This window comes from Mastomys coucha, unplaced genomic scaffold (assembly GCF_008632895.1).
Source record: "Mastomys coucha isolate ucsf_1 unplaced genomic scaffold, UCSF_Mcou_1 pScaffold22, whole genome shotgun sequence".
Taxonomy (NCBI): domain Eukaryota; kingdom Metazoa; phylum Chordata; class Mammalia; order Rodentia; family Muridae; genus Mastomys; species Mastomys coucha.
In genome coordinates, this window is record NW_022196905.1 from 137,104,738 (window position 1) to 137,119,936 (window position 15,199).

A 15,199-nucleotide genomic window follows, 5' to 3' on the forward strand; every position below is an offset into this window, starting at 1 on the left:
AGGCAAAGCCCAGCACAGTAATACATGTTTACAGTCCCAGTATTCCTAAGGGGAGTCAGGAGTCAGGCAGAGGAAATTTCCCAGAGGCCCTGAGAACCAGCTACCTGGCATGGCCTGTGGCAAACAGGGTATGATGGGAAAATAGACCCCAGAGGTTGTTTTCAGACCTCCACAAGTGCCAAGGCATGTGCATATAACACTAACACAAATGTGTATGCACACACATACACACAAAAACATGTATCTGAAAAAGCAGGAATCAAGGAGAAAGGTGTAATGCCCCAATACGTGGTCTCCTCTGGGGGAGGATGTGACACAGCATGTGCTTCAGGAATGTACTCTCGTGTTCCAACATTCCCAACACACCCAGCCTTCCATATAAATATTAGAGCACAGTGTAGGGCTGGGGATGTTGGCTCAGACAATAACATGCTTACCTAGCAAGCACCAAGCCTGAGGTTTAATCCCAGGCACCGTAGGTCCACAACAGTAATCCCAGTACCCAGGAAGTGGAGGCAGGGGGATCAGGAGTTCAAGGTCATCCTTTGTTACATAGGGAGTTTGGGGCTGCCTGAGTTCCATGAGATCAAGTCTGGCTTCGGCTAGGGCTGCCTCAAACTTACGAGCCTCTTGCTTCAGCCTCCTAAGTACTAGAATTAAGAGACTTGCACCACCATGCCTGACTATTTTAACTTTTAGTTTACTTATTACTTGTGTGTGAGTGTGTATGCTCTCGAGTGTGTATGTGTGTGCATGTACATGTATGAAAGAGAAACAGAGAGAAAGAAAACATGCTATGTGTGTATGTGGAGGTCAAAGAACAACTTTCAGGAATTGGTTCTCCACTTCCATCCTGAGTTAGGAGAGAATCGAACTCAGACCTTCAGGCTTAGCAGCAAGCACCTTACTCACGAGCCATCTCGCGGGTCCACTTTGCAATTTCAAATTGATATTTTCTTTTTAGTCTAAAAGTTAACCAGTTTTTGGGTACCGTCCAAGCATGCTTGAGGAAAAAAATGCAACCCCCCCCCTCCATGTCTGAAGGCCAAGAGGGTGAGCATGAATAATCTCAGCACTTAGACAATAATCAGGTTTCGCAGCCCTTATCCTAATGCCGGGTAGGCACCTCTGCAGAGGACTGTCCTGTACCAGGCTCCATCAACCACTGAAGCCCCCCTGACTTTCCCCACTAGATGGCAACAGTGTCTTCCTGAACCAGTTACAACCAGAATTACTGCTGCAGAGTAGTACAGAGGTGACAAATAATGCCTCCTCCCTCATTGAAAAATCAATGGCTTGGGGTTTTATTACGTTTATATAATTATTGAATTTCTACTTTGTTTTGGGACTGAGGTTTACCAGCTCCGTCTCCCTTCAAACAACCAGCCTGGTTAATCCAAAGCGCACCAGAAGACACATTCTAAGCCAGGCTTTATGGGTTGTGACCCCTAACAGCAAACTGGATTCTAATCCTAGTCTGGTATAAGAGAGCCTCCTGCCTCAGTCTGCTAAATGCCAGCTGTGCCAGGTGTATACCATCCCAACCAACCCCATAGGACATCAAGGTGTGGCCTACGTACAGGGTTTCTACAAAGGTGGCTGTGTTCGAGATTATTAGGGTAGGCCCTAACTTACTATAATATATATACTATATGTATAGTATATATATATAGTATATATATATGTGTATATGTATAGAGAGACAGAGAGAGAGAGAGAACCTTCCAGAGGGAGTCAAAGTCTAAAAACAGAGACAGGCAAAGGACAGGCATCTACAAACAGAAGAAAAATGACTGGATAAGTCTACAGCATGTTTACAATCCTAGGAGGATGAGGCAGGGGAATTCCTCCAACTCCGAGGCTAGCCTAGGCTTCGTATCTCCCTCTTTAAAAAAATTTTTAAAAAAGAGCCGGGCAGTGGTAGCACACGCCCTTAATCCCAGCACTTGAGAGGCAGAGGCAAGCAGATTTCTAAGTTCAAGGCCAGCCTGGTCTACAGAGTGAGTTCCAGGACAGCCAGGGATACACAGAAAAACCCTGTCTCAAAAAACCAAAAAGAAAGAAAAAGAAAGAAAGAAAGAAAGAAAGAAAGAAAGAAAGAAAGAAAGAAAGAGAGAGAGAGAGAGAGAGAGAGAGAAAGAAAGAGAGAAAGGGAGAAAGAGAGAAAGAAAGAGAGAAAGGGAGAAAGAGAGAAAGAGAGAAAGAGAAAGAGAGAAAGAGAGAAAAAAAATCTCTAGTTAAAGGGGCCCCAGTCCCTGGCAAAGTCTAGAGCAAATTCCAGGAAACATGTAAATCAGTTTGTCAGTTTGTCACAACTAGGGGTGACTGAGAGATGAACCCAGCTGTTGCTTATGGCTGACCTTTGATTTGAGGGGTTTATCTCTAGTAAAATTTGTAGAGGTTCCTCAAAAAGCCAACAGGGGTCCAATGCAGAGGTGCAGGAAGGCAACCCCTGCTCCCCAACAAAAGGATTTTGTACATGTGTGTGCATGCATGTGTGTGCAAATGCATTGTGTGCGTGCTTGTGTGTGTGTGTATGCACCTGTACATGCATATGTGAGTGGCCCCACCCCCACAGAACACACGAGGAGGTTCAGACAGACACCAAGTCAGATGTCAGTCTCCCTCCTTATTTGAGAAAGGATTTCTTGTTCTTGTGTATACACCAGGCTCAAAGGCCACTGAAGTCCCGGAATTCCCTTCTTTCCACCTCCAATTCTGTTGTAGCAACAAAGGAATTTCAGAGGCAGGCATGCCTAGCCAGCTTCATTCGGGTTCTAGGGATTTGAACTAAGGTCCTCACATGCATGCGACAGGGCGTTACCATTGGTGCCACTCCCCAGGCTTTTTGTACTGCAAAAAAGCATGAACCTCAGTGGGCCCAGAATGAGGCTCAAAAAGATACAGATTCAGCCCAGCTGAGCAGGCCAACAGGCATGGGAGGAATTACTGGAAGCCCCAGTGAGGAGAATGAGCCTGGCAAAAATGAGGTCAACAGAGAAAAGTAGAACAGGAGACAGAGGCGGATAAAGGAAGAACCAACTGGATATGCACAGGAGAAAAAACTCAAGACGACTTAAAGTACCCAGACTGTACCTAATGTTAGTTCATGATTGCTCAATTTTGGTTCCACGAGCAGATAAATTCTCTTTGCCTTTTTTTTTGGGGGGGGGGGGTGTTGTGAAGGGTAAGACAGGAGCTAACATAGCTGCACACATGTGGAACTCAGAGGGCTACTTTTGGGAATCAGTTTTCCTCTGCTACTACATAGGTTCCAGGGCTCAAGATCATCAAGGCTTAGTGGTAGGTGCCTTTACCCACAGAGTCACCCCTCTTGTTGCCCCTATCCCACTCATCCTCTCAAAACTCCTGCTTTCATAAGGCACATCATACCAGGGGAAGGAAGTGGAACTGGAGGCTTAAGTCCATCAAAATGGAACCTCTGGTTATATACATCTCTCACTCTTCCCATCGCCATTTAATACTGGACATAGAACCCATGGTTAATGGCTAAAGCAAGCACTCTACCACTGAGCTACACCCCCCCAGCCCCTCACTGGGGGATTCTAGGCAGGGGCTCTACCACTGAGCTACACCCCCAGCCCCTCACTGGGGGATTCTAGGCAGGGGCTCTACCAGTGAGATACACCCTAGCCCTCTTTTTTACTTTTTTTTTTTCTTAAAGATTTATTTATTATATGTAAGTATGTGTAAATAGCTATCTTCAGACACACCAGAAGAGGGTGTCAGATCTCTTTATGGATGGCTGTGAGCCACCATGTGGTTGCTGGGAATTGAACTCAGGACCTTCGGAAGAGCAGTCAGTGCTCTTAACCACTGAGCCATCTCTCCAGCCCCTCTTTTTTACTTTGTATGGTGAGAATAGTGTCTCAACTAGTTGCCTAAGCTAGCCTTATATTCTCTAGTCCAACTGGCCTTAAACTCACAATCCTGCTTCAGCCTCCCATGTAGCTAGGATAGTAGGCCTATGCCACCAAGCCTTGTTTTATAGTTAAAAGCAAAACCTGAACAAAACAACAACAACAAAAAAATGTGAATAAGACATAATCTGGTGATCTGGGAAGTTTTTAAGAAAAAAAAAATCTAAATCTGTAAATCTACTCCGATGCTCTCGGTAGCCAGACCAATCTGACCTAGAACCACAGAGATAGACCTGGGCTTCCAGGTTCAGACACTGGGCTCTGCAACAGGTGAATCATAGTTCAGGAATGCTGAGATTAAAGGTGTACACCCCCATCACTGAATAAGAATCCTGGAAGCCTTCAGCCCAGTGCTTACCTGCAACCTCCTGGCCCCTCCTGTCCAGCTCCAGCTCAGCTATCTCACTCAGGAGGGTGATGCCCTGCAGGAAGCTGTGTTCTAGGACTAGGCTGGGGGCTGTGTCTGGCTTCTCCCCGGCTGGGACTCCAGGACCCAGGGAGGGCAGAGGCCTGGCCTGGGGCAGCTCGGCCGCGGCTGCCAGTGCATTCATGCCAGCCAGTGGGTCATCCAGGCCAGGCAGGAGTGATTCAGAGTGGGTCTCTTCCAGATAGCAGGTACTGGCAGGAGCAGGCGCGGTCTCCTGGGCCTCCAGGTTGAGACACTGGCCCTCTGGAACAGGCAAATCACAGTCTGAGAGCTCAAGGCTGGGCTGAGGCTCAGTCAAGGCTGGCTGGGGCAGACTGTCCTCAGGCCCTGCCTCTGCCGTGGGCTCCTCCATCGGCACATCCAGTGGCACCTCCACTGGCTCTTCTTTAGTCTCTACCAGTGGCTCAGGTGTCAGCTGTGTCCCCAGCTCCAGGGCAGCCATGCAGGGCTCTGTCCTATTTGATAGTTCTACCTGTGGTTCAGCAACCTGTGCAAAGTCTGACACTTCAGAAGGCTCCCGGCAGCCAGGACCTGCTGTGCTCAACGCCTGGGCCTTTAGAGGACTACCTCCGCAGCCACCTGCAGGGCTCGCAGCCACCATGGTCTCTGGGATGGGGAGGGCCAGTGGTGATTCGAGGGGAGGCAGCTCTGTAGGGCCCTCTTCAATATCCTCAACTTCAGCCTTCACCTCCCGGTCGGCCAGCGGCTCCTCCTCCGGGCTGTCCCGAGGTGGCTCTGGGATCTTAGAGGGTGACAGGCAGATGGGCTTGTCTTCAGGAGACAGTGCCAGGCGCTCGGGCCCATCAGCCGGGAGTGGCACATCCGGGGCGAGGCCATCCGCATCAGAGGCCGCCGTGGGTTGCAGCAGGAAGGGGTAGGGTCGTCCGTAGTGTGGTGGCAGGGCTTGGAATGGATACCTGGGAGGGATATCTGTCAAGGACAGAAGAAGTCAGTGAAGGGGGCTCTCCAAGACTCTGACCTATTTCCATAGCCTGAGCCAGAAAAGACATCATATAACCAACTGTCCCTGCCTGACCAGCCGCAGGGTCCCCTGCACTGGTCCCCGTCCCACCTCCATTGCCCTCTGAAATAACCCAGGAGCCTTCTACATGTCTGAGCTTTGAGAGCAAAGTCAGAGCTTTGTCCTCATAAAGACAAATCAAGACTGGACCACACACAAATGCTTAAACAAGGTCTATGACGATCTGTCAGTCAGCCCAGGCTGTGTCTCACACCAATAAGGCATGTGTTCAAAACTATCATAGCAGCTGGCCATGGTAGCACATGCCTTTAATCCCAGCACTCGAGAGGCTCTGAGTTCAAGGCTAGCCCAGGCTACATACATAGAGAGTCTCAAAACCCATCAGAGTAAAATCCTTCCTAGTGATGCAATTTTACCCTAAGTGGCAGGGCTGGCTGTAATGACTGTGGCAGCTTCAGGCCTGACACAGATCTGGGCAGTGCCCAATAGGAGCCCTAACAAAGCACAACAGCGTGTCGGAGTATGCTCCAGGTCAGGCATGTGCTTAACCCTTAGCAGAACATTACACCAAATGGCTCCAGAGGGGGCCAATCCCTGTGCAAACTGACACAGCACTGATAGGCTATTCTGAAGTACAACCCAAATCCTCTCAAATACAACCTCACAATCTTTATGGTCCCCAGAAACAAGAATGCATACCCCAGCCCTGAAAGCCACCTGCAGCTAGGCCTGATGACTACCGGCCACTGGGACAGCATGTGTGGGGCTCAAGGAGGCTTCCCAAGTAGGAACCACTGATGTTCCCAGAGTGACTACATATGGAGTTCACAGGTCTGGCTTTTTGCTGTGCTCTGAGCATCCCCCTGCAGGGATACTATCAGGCCTACATCCTCTGCACTCCACTTACAAGGGACAGGGAAGAAATCTCAGCTGCATTCATTTTAGAGTTGGGTGGTGGGTTCTACAGAGTACTCAGAAAGAGGGAGAGAATGAATGAATGAATGAATGAATAGAGCCAGTGGATGAATGAATGAGCCTGTGAATGAGTGAATGGGCACACAAACAGACAAGCTGAGAGAAGAAACCAGGCCACCAATGAACACTCAGGAACTCAATGTCCCACGGCAAGGCAGCCCTTATCCTGTACACTCCCACCTGTGAACAGGGCCTGGAACGGGCTGGGCGCCTCCTTCTCCAACTCCAGATCTTTCTTCTCCACCACATTCTCAGGAGCCTCTTCCTTGCGGGTGAGCCCAGGGGTAGGAGGTGGGGAGGCAGGCGGTGGGCTGCTGGGGTGTGAGCTAGGTGTGGCGGGATAGGTATAGGCTGGAGGCTTAGACACATCCTCCACCTTCTGGATGACCTTGGCCTTCAGAGAGGTCACAGGGGAGGCTCGGGGAGACGGGGGTGGGCTCACGGCCTTGCCATGGCTGCCTGCCGGGCCTGCGGCCAGGCCTGCAGACTTTCGAGGCAGTAGCCCAGGGCCTGCGGCACTCAGGCCAGCCTTGCCCGTGGTCTCCAGGCTCCTCTTACTAATCTTCTCCTCCATCTCGCTCCGATGCTCTTGTGCTTTCAGCCGCTCCTGCTGAGGAACGGGAAAAGGAATGGGGTCGGCACGGCGGGAACCATCGCCTGTCCACCTTGTCCCTGGAACTGTCCACTCCAGAAAATATCAGGCGAGATCCAAGGTCCAGGCCACCCAGCCCTCCTCAAGGTAATCAATCCACCACAGACATTCTATCATGGTGTGCATGTAATAAACGTGGCGTTCTACAGAACCCAGAGAGCAGGCCGGGGGTGGGGCACCGAGACCTGGGTGTTACGAGGAGGGACCACGGCTTAAAACTCCTTGACACCAGGTAGGCAGAAATTTCCATCAGGACCCCGGCCCGGCTGGGACCATCACAGTTGAAGCAAGGAACCATTAACAATAATGGGAGAGCCCACACCCTAGCATCATGCACTGTGCTTACTACGAAGTACTTAGTACCTGCTCAGTACTAAGCTGTATTATCCAAGCACCTCAGTGGGGAACAGGAACTCACTGAGGCATTTATTTGACAGCAAAATGAGAAACCTAGCTCTACAATAGCCAGTACTCACAGGACCCTCAGTAGCTAGTACCCAAAACACAGGACAACTCTATACACTTGCCACTTCTGTGGCCCCTGGACCTAAGAACTGAGTAACTAACTACTACTAGAACCTCTACTTCTTGGTAGCAGAAGCTTCTAGACCATAGAGGCAACTGTCCAAAGACAGAGAGGACCCTCTGAGACCCCTTGGGTATTTCCAGTACAAATATCTCCAATCCACAGGTAAACTCTACCCCCCACCCTCTTCTCCCTCTTACTCCTGCCCAGCTCACCCCCCACCCCACCCCCGGTTCAATCCGGCCCACGGGTTTTTTTGTTTCTCATTACAGATGGCTGTGAGTTACCATGTGGTTGCTGGGATTTGAACGCATGACCTCTGGAATAGCAGTCAGTGCTCTTAACTGCTGAGCCATCTCACCAGCCCCACAGGTCAACTCCTGTCTTGGTTTTTTCCACAGCTCACTGGGGTCCTATCTGTGCTGGTGCCATCCGTGACACCCAGGGTCTCTATCCAGATGTTCCCACCTACAGGGAGCCCTCCCTGACTGTCACCATCTTCCTCCCTCCCACCCCTGGGCCAGGACTTACCACCAGCTGTGCGCTCCGCTGCAGTTCCAGGGCCTGGGCAGCCTGCTGCTGTAGGTAGAGCATCTCTTGCTGCCGCAGAAAGTGCTGCTGAGAGAAGAGCTGCAGCTGCTGGGCATGGTGCAGGGGGCTGCGGCCCGGTGGGTACAGGGCCGGCCAGAGGGGAGGCACCGCTGCACGCTCCATCAGTTCGGCTGTGGAAACCGACAACAGAGGAATACACCCAGAGCCCCGGCTTCTGTGTGGGCCCCCACCCCATTCCAGAGGGAGCCACTGAGATCCAATGCAGACACAACAAACAGGCCCCCGCTGGCTTCCCCAGCCTGGGACATCACCCCTCACCCTACACTTATGTGTGCCACAACGCTGCCCGAACCCCCATGTAGAATGGAGCATGCCAGCCTGCAGGATGGTACCAAAACCATGGTCTGCAGAGTGGGTCCTAGAAGGGACAAGGACACCCAGTCTCCACAGGTGACCCTAAATGAATTCTCATGGAATCCCCAGTATCTGCTCTCTGGACACAACTGAGGTTCAGGCTTCACCAGACCCCCTTGTCCCCACCCCCTATACAGAGCTGTTCCATCCCCATGGGTGGCCAGAGAAAGTCCTTAGCTGTGATTCAGGGGTCACTTACCAAAATGAGGCAGGTGATCACTAGGGATAACCACCAGCTGGCCAGACTGGGGGTCCCTGACGAACTGGTAAGCTGATGGCAAGGAGCCCCCTAAGCCAGGTGGAAATGTGGGGGTCATGCCCTGGTGCAAAGAGGGGGGTCCCAGGCCTAGGGGGAGAAAGCCAAGTTTACACCAATGTCAGGAGGTTCCCAGCCCACTGACAGCACCGTAGTCCCTGATGTCCACCGAGAATCCTAAAGGGAATCTTAAGAGTTCAGGCAGACAGGTATGTCCCTCCCACCTTACTGGGAGTCAGAGAAAGACTAACTTGGTCCCAGCCTTCCCTCAAGGGAAGAAACCCCAGAAAGCTACACTCACCATAAGGGTGTCCCGCAAGCCACATGGATGTGCTACCAGAGCGAGGGAGCCAGGGGTTCGTGGCCAAGTGAGCCGCGGGATCAGCAGACCAGCGTCCTGAGCCTGCCAGCGTCGGACCACCAGTCACCATGAGATTGGGGTTCAGACCACTGGGAGCGCAGCTGGTAGGGTGTAGACGGGCCAAATCAGCCAGCTCCTTACTTTCTCTGCAAAGGGGAACAGAGGTATGAGAACAGCTGGTAGCCCAGGAATGGGGGCAGAGTGAAAGAGAGTCACAGCCCCTGGGAGCTGACAGGTACTTAAAGTGAACTTGGGGACAGCTAAGGCTCTTCACCAGTGGCTGGAGGGGCCTTGAGTCACATGGACTAAGGTGACTGGCTCTCAAGGACCATGGTGGAGAACAGAGGTCACCTCAACATCCCTACTCCAGAAGCCCCCGGCCCACACTCTCAAGCCCCCCCAAGCCCTCACCGGAGCAACTTCTCCTGGTCCCGGTCCAGCCGTGTCCCTAGCAGCCGATCCTCCCGGTGCCTGGCTCTATCACAGTCATCATCAGTCCGGCCATGCCCTGGGGGCCAAAGGTGGCAGTGAGTTCCCAGCCAGCAATAGTCCAGATTCCCATCACACCTCTCACAACCCTTCCCTCATATACCCTATGGAACCCTCCAGCAACACAGTCCCTTATGATCCCTGAACCCCACTGAGGAGCCTTTGGCTCAATAACCTCCCATTCATCCCTCCCACCCCAGGTGCCTGTCTGTCACTAACCTGTGGTGAAAAATCACACTAGCAGACACAAGTTTAAACACAATAAAAATCTATCAAAGAAGCACAGTGGTGCACACTTTCAACCCCAGCAAAAAAAGGGGGGTATGGGGCAGAGAGGAGGCTCGATGGATCAAGATACTTTCTACCAAGCCTGAAGACCAGAGCTCAAGTTTAATCCTCTAAACCCACAGGGGAGAGATCTGGACTCCTGCATAATGCCCTCTGACCTCCACATACACACAGCCCTATGCCCTTGCCTCTACATACAAATGAACACACAAAACTAATGCCATTTTCTTTCATTTTTATTCATTCTATGCTTGTAAGTGGTATGCCTATGCATGTATATATGCTAGACTTGTGTCTTCATGATATGCTAGAGGAGCCCTATAGGCCACTGAACCATCTCTGCAGCCCAAAGAAATGCACTTAAAAATTAAAAATGATGGGGGCTGGAGAGATGGCTCAGCCATTAATAGCACTGACTGCTCTTCCAGAGGTCCTGAGTTCAAATCCCAGCAACCATCTGTACAGCTACAGTGTACATGTATATATAAAAAATAAAAATTAAAAATGTTGGGGGGACTCTGCAAGTAAAGGTTCTTGCAGCCAAGCCTGACGACCTGAGTTCAATTCCCAGAACTCACATAGTGAGAGGAGGGAAACCAGCTCCTACAGGTTGTCTTATGATCTTGACACATATAGGGTAACATGGTAACATGTCCTTGTGTATACATACACACACACACATACACACGCACGCATGTGCATGTGAGCACGCATTTGCACACAATCAACAAATGGTATAGAAGAGAAAGGCTGGGAATGAGGTTCGGCTAGCAAACCACTTGCCTAGTAGACCTAGGTTCCATCCCACTGTAGGGGGATGCCAGGTCTACACACAGAAGAGGGTTTTCAGTTCAAGGTTATCCTTGGCTACATAGCAAATTAAAGCCAATTTGGGCTACGTGAGCCTCTGTCTCAGTAAATAAAAACAAACTGATCAACGTAGTCAGCCTTAGCCTAGCTCAGCAATGTCTCAGGAGACAGAGACCACCAACACAGATGGCCTGGGAGTCCCACTGAGGACCCTGTCTAGGGACCCTTGACAGGGTCTACACTAGACCATGTTCAGAACCCTCACAGGCCAAGGTCCCACTTGAGATGCAGCAACTGACCTCCTGCACCCCATCTATCTCCCTGTACCCCAAAAACTTCAGAGTCTTGAAGAGCACTCACTCTCCCCACCAAAGACAAACTCAGAGTCTGCAAAGCCTTCTGGTCTCCCCGGGGAAGCTGGAGATGCAGCCATCCAGAGCCTCAGAAGAGCTAGGATAGAGTGCAGCCGTGTAAGCCGAGGATGGGAGCTCAGAGAGAGCACAGCCACAAGAGCCCAGACAGCCCAGAACCAAATGTGCTAGAGAGACAGCCAAGCAGCTTCCTATGGGACAGGGCCAGTCCCTAGAGGCAGATAAGAGTAGGGCCAGGAAGTATTCCTGAAGTAACGCTCAGGGTTGCCCAGAGCATCTAAAAACCAGGCCCAACACAGGAAAACCCTGACTAATTTTAAGTGGTGAGAGTGGACTGAGGTGGGTCAGGGAGGGAAGTGGCCCTGGTCCCCAAAGGGTCCTTTTCTCTAGAGCCACAGTCATCAAGCCCTTAAGTTACACAGTTACAGAGTGACTGGATGGATGAGGAAAGGAGGGGCAGGGAGGGAAAACAGGCAGCAGGGAGTAATGCTGCCTGTAGTTTGGAGCAGAGGAGGGGTCCCAGCCAGGACACGCCTTGCCTCTAAGGCCCTGGAGTCCTTGCTCTGACTGGTTCCTCCTGTGATGGTTAATACTGTCAGCCCAAAGGGATCTATAATCACCTAGCAGATGAAGCTCTGGGCATGTCTATGAGGGGTCTCCACAGAGGTTTCATGAAAGGTAGGAAGACCCACTCCTGAAGGTGGGCAAAACTACTCCCTGGGTCACTGACTCAGCCTGAGTAAGAAGTGGCATGGCCGGAGAAGGCTCGGGGAATATAGAGGCTCTTGTAAGCCTGGTAGGCTAAGTTTGAGCCCTGGGACCTCTGACCTCTGACCTTGACATGGGCATGCCTACACACAAGACAGACACACAGACAGATGATTGATAGATAGATAGATAGATAGATAGATAGATAGATAGATAGAGAGATAGAGAGATAGATGCAAAAGCTTTTTTTTAAAGAGTAGAAAGTGGTTGCACAGCCGGCTCAGCAGATAAGAGAACCTGTTTTGTCATTCTAAGAACTAGAGCTTAGGTCCCAACACCCACTTAGCCAGCCAGGCATCTAGCACAAGCCTGTAACTAAAGCTCCAAGGGACAGGACAGGAAGATAGCTGGGGCTGCCTGTCTGCCAGCTGAGCCAAGAAGACTTGAGCTCTAGCTTTGGAGAGAGACCCTGCTTCAAAGACATACAGGAGAGGACTAGAAGGTGACATCCAACACCCTCTTCTGGTCTCCACATACATACACACATACACATACATGCACCTGCAAACACATATACGCACACAGATAAATCAGGAAATAAATCAATGTGCATAAATCAGTAAATACATTTTTAAAGGAGAAAGCATGCTGAGCCCAGCACCCACCGCTTTCTGCTTCCTGACCACAGATGCACCGTGACTGAGCCACAGGCTCCGCGGCCACGACCTCCCCACCGTGGTAGCCTGAACACTCAAACCATAAGCCAAAATAAACTCCTCCTTCCTTCCTTCCTTTAATAAATGTTTTTGTTGGATATTCCATCAGAGAAACCAGGGAACTAACACACACACACACACACACACACACACACACACACACACACACACACGCGCACACACACACACACACACACACACACACACACACGCACACACGCGCACACACACACACACACACACACACACACACACTCTTGAGCATAGTAACAGCTTGAGTAGCAAGTTCTAGCCAGAAGCTGGGATAACAGCTGGATTGGTAAAGTGGTTACTGTGAAAATGGGGCTGGAGAGATGGCTCAGTGGTTAAGGGCACTGACTGTTCTTCCAGAGGTCCTGAGTTCAATTCCCAGCAACTACATGGTAGCTCACAACCATCTGTAATGGGATCCAATGCCCTCTTCTAAAGACAGCTACAGTGTGCTTATACATATACAATAAATCTAGAAAGAAAAGAAAAGAAACGGAAGACCTGAGTTTGAATCTCTATAACCCATATTTTAAAAAAGCACAAGCCAGATACGGGTAGTGCACTCCTTTAGTCCTAGGCCTTGAGAGACAGAAGCATGTGGATCTCTATGATTTTGAGGCCAGCCTGGTTTACAGAGTTTCAGGATACAAAGAAACCTTGTCTCCAAATAAATAAATAAATAATCAATCAATCAATCTGAAAAAGGTAGAAGAAACTGAGGAAGAAACCTCTGGCCTCTGGACACAGACAGACACACACACACATACCTCTGGACACAGACAGACAGACAGAAAGACACAAACACACACACACACACACCTCTGAACAGACTGACACATATACACATGTACAAATACCTCTGGACACATACAAACAAACAGACAGGCAGACACACAGACACACACACACACCACCACCACCACCACCATACACCAATGGCAGAACTAGAAGGGGAACCAGGAGGAAAGTGCAACTCAGAAGGGAACAGCAGGTTTAAGGCAGGGCACAGGCACAGAGAGCCACCCAGAGTCCCACAGCTGTGCCTGGAAATCAGAGCCTGAGCTCATGCTTCCTTGTCCCAGGGGAGACACCACGTCAACCAGGCTCACACACTCCCAAGGGCTCAGACATATGGGAAGGGCACATGCCGCCAGTCACCGTGTCTGAGACCAGCTGTGGGTACAGAGCTTGCTGCCAGAGCCTCAGAAAGGGGAGGTGCCTGGAATGTAGACCGCGCTCGGAGCCACAAGTCCTCTTTACACCTGAGTGTATTGCCCTGGGTTACTTCCTGTCCCAGGTGTCACCTGCCACTAGACACCAACAACCCAGAGCAGCCTTCATGCCCAGGGCCACTAGGCAGAGCTCCAGGTCAGTCTGTAAACTGGCTGGCTCCCAAGGAAATGTAACATGACTGTGGCACTTGACCCCATGCTCCGAGGGGCTCCACCTCTATTGCTCTGTAGCTCCCTATGGCCTCTAGGCTCTGCTCACAGTCACCATGAAGAGCCAAGCCCCTGCTCTGGGCTCACATTGTGGGGTCCAGATGTCCCCACAATCTCTTTATAAGAGTCACATGTATCTCTTCCCTAGGGACATGTACACTCTCTTCCCTCACACACAATGCCCTTCCACTGGACCATTCAATTCAGCCTCCGTCACCTCCTCCAGGAAGAATGAAGGAACCGCCCTCACCACCTCTCCTCCATCACCTTCCTCATTTACCTCCCTCACTGCGATGAGCACAGCATGACCGATTGTGACTGGTTCACCACCCAACTAACTACCAGCACTGGAGTGTAGGCACTGAGCTGCTCAGGTTCTAAGCAGGCTACCCATAACCTCGCAGCCATTTCCCCTCTACACAAGACCGGATAGAGAGAAACTCAATCAACAAACAGTAAGTGCCAGGAAGGACAGATATCTGGGAGAAGAGTGAGATATGCAGAAGAAAAGGCACCCGTGAACACCTGAGGCAGGAAACCTGCCTCAGAGAGCAGAGAGGAAGCCACAAGGAGTCTAAGAGAGTAATCAAGAAAGGGATCAGAAAAGAGATCTCAGTGGGAGAGCCCCTGCCTAGAATCCCCCAGTGAGGGGCTGGATACTGGCAAAATTACAGACATTAGGTAGCGTACATGAGACAATGGTTTTTATTCCCAACAGTGAAAAAAAGTACCAGAGAGTAACAGACAAACAACTTCCTCAGCCCAAACTTCAACCACATCCTCTTCTCTTTGCACATGCATGCACTTATGACCCTTTTGGGCACAGGTATTTTGGACATTAAATCATGAACCACCCTAAACACAAGAGGAATACCCTACCATGTCACAGAACCCTATTAACACTAGAAGACTTGGGCTGGAGAGATGGCTCAGAGGTTAAGAGCACTGATTGCTCTTCTGAAGGTCCTGAGTTCAAATCCCAGCAACCACATGGTGGCTCACAACCATCCGTAACAAGATCTGATGCCCTCTTCTGGTGTGTCTAAAGCGTACTTACATATAATAATAAATAAATCTTTGGGCCTGAGCAAGCAGGGGCAGAGCGAGCAGGCCTTAGCTAGGGGCCTGAATGAGCAGAGATCCTGAGTTCAATTCCCATGGTGGCTCATAACCATCTGTAATGGAGTCTGGTGCCCTCTTCTTCTGTGTCTGAAGACAGCAACAGTGTACTCATACATAAAATAAATAAATAAATCTTA

At 50.5% G+C, this 15,199-nt stretch overlaps 1 protein-coding gene and 1 long non-coding RNA gene across 13 annotated transcripts in view; one reads left to right on the top strand and one right to left on the bottom strand.

Moving 5' to 3' along the window:
- Tnrc18 (trinucleotide repeat containing 18) overlaps positions 1 to 15,199 on the bottom strand; it is a 101,493-nt gene that overhangs the window by 48,116 nt on the left and 38,178 nt on the right. For 9 of the 12 annotated variants that reach the window (XM_031338583.1, XM_031338589.1, XM_031338588.1 and 6 more), the window contains 6 exons: positions 9,498 to 9,594; positions 9,027 to 9,232; positions 8,669 to 8,815; positions 8,035 to 8,225; positions 6,506 to 6,935; positions 4,300 to 5,298 (listed from right to left, as the gene is read on the bottom strand). In XM_031338583.1, the coding sequence (XP_031194443.1) occupies positions 4,300 to 5,298; positions 6,506 to 6,935; positions 8,035 to 8,225; positions 8,669 to 8,815; positions 9,027 to 9,232; positions 9,498 to 9,594 (2,070 nt within the window). The remainder of the gene's footprint in view (positions 1 to 4,299; positions 5,299 to 6,505; positions 6,936 to 8,034; positions 8,226 to 8,668; positions 8,816 to 9,026; positions 9,233 to 9,497; positions 9,595 to 15,199) is intronic. The other 3 variants (XM_031338584.1, XM_031338592.1, XM_031338593.1) reach the window with 1 other exon arrangement.
- LOC116068698 lies at positions 7,136 to 9,856 on the top strand. The gene is made up of 3 exons (XR_004109663.1): positions 7,136 to 7,209; positions 7,776 to 7,781; positions 7,905 to 9,856. It is a non-coding gene; the product is annotated as an uncharacterized LOC116068698 (long non-coding RNA).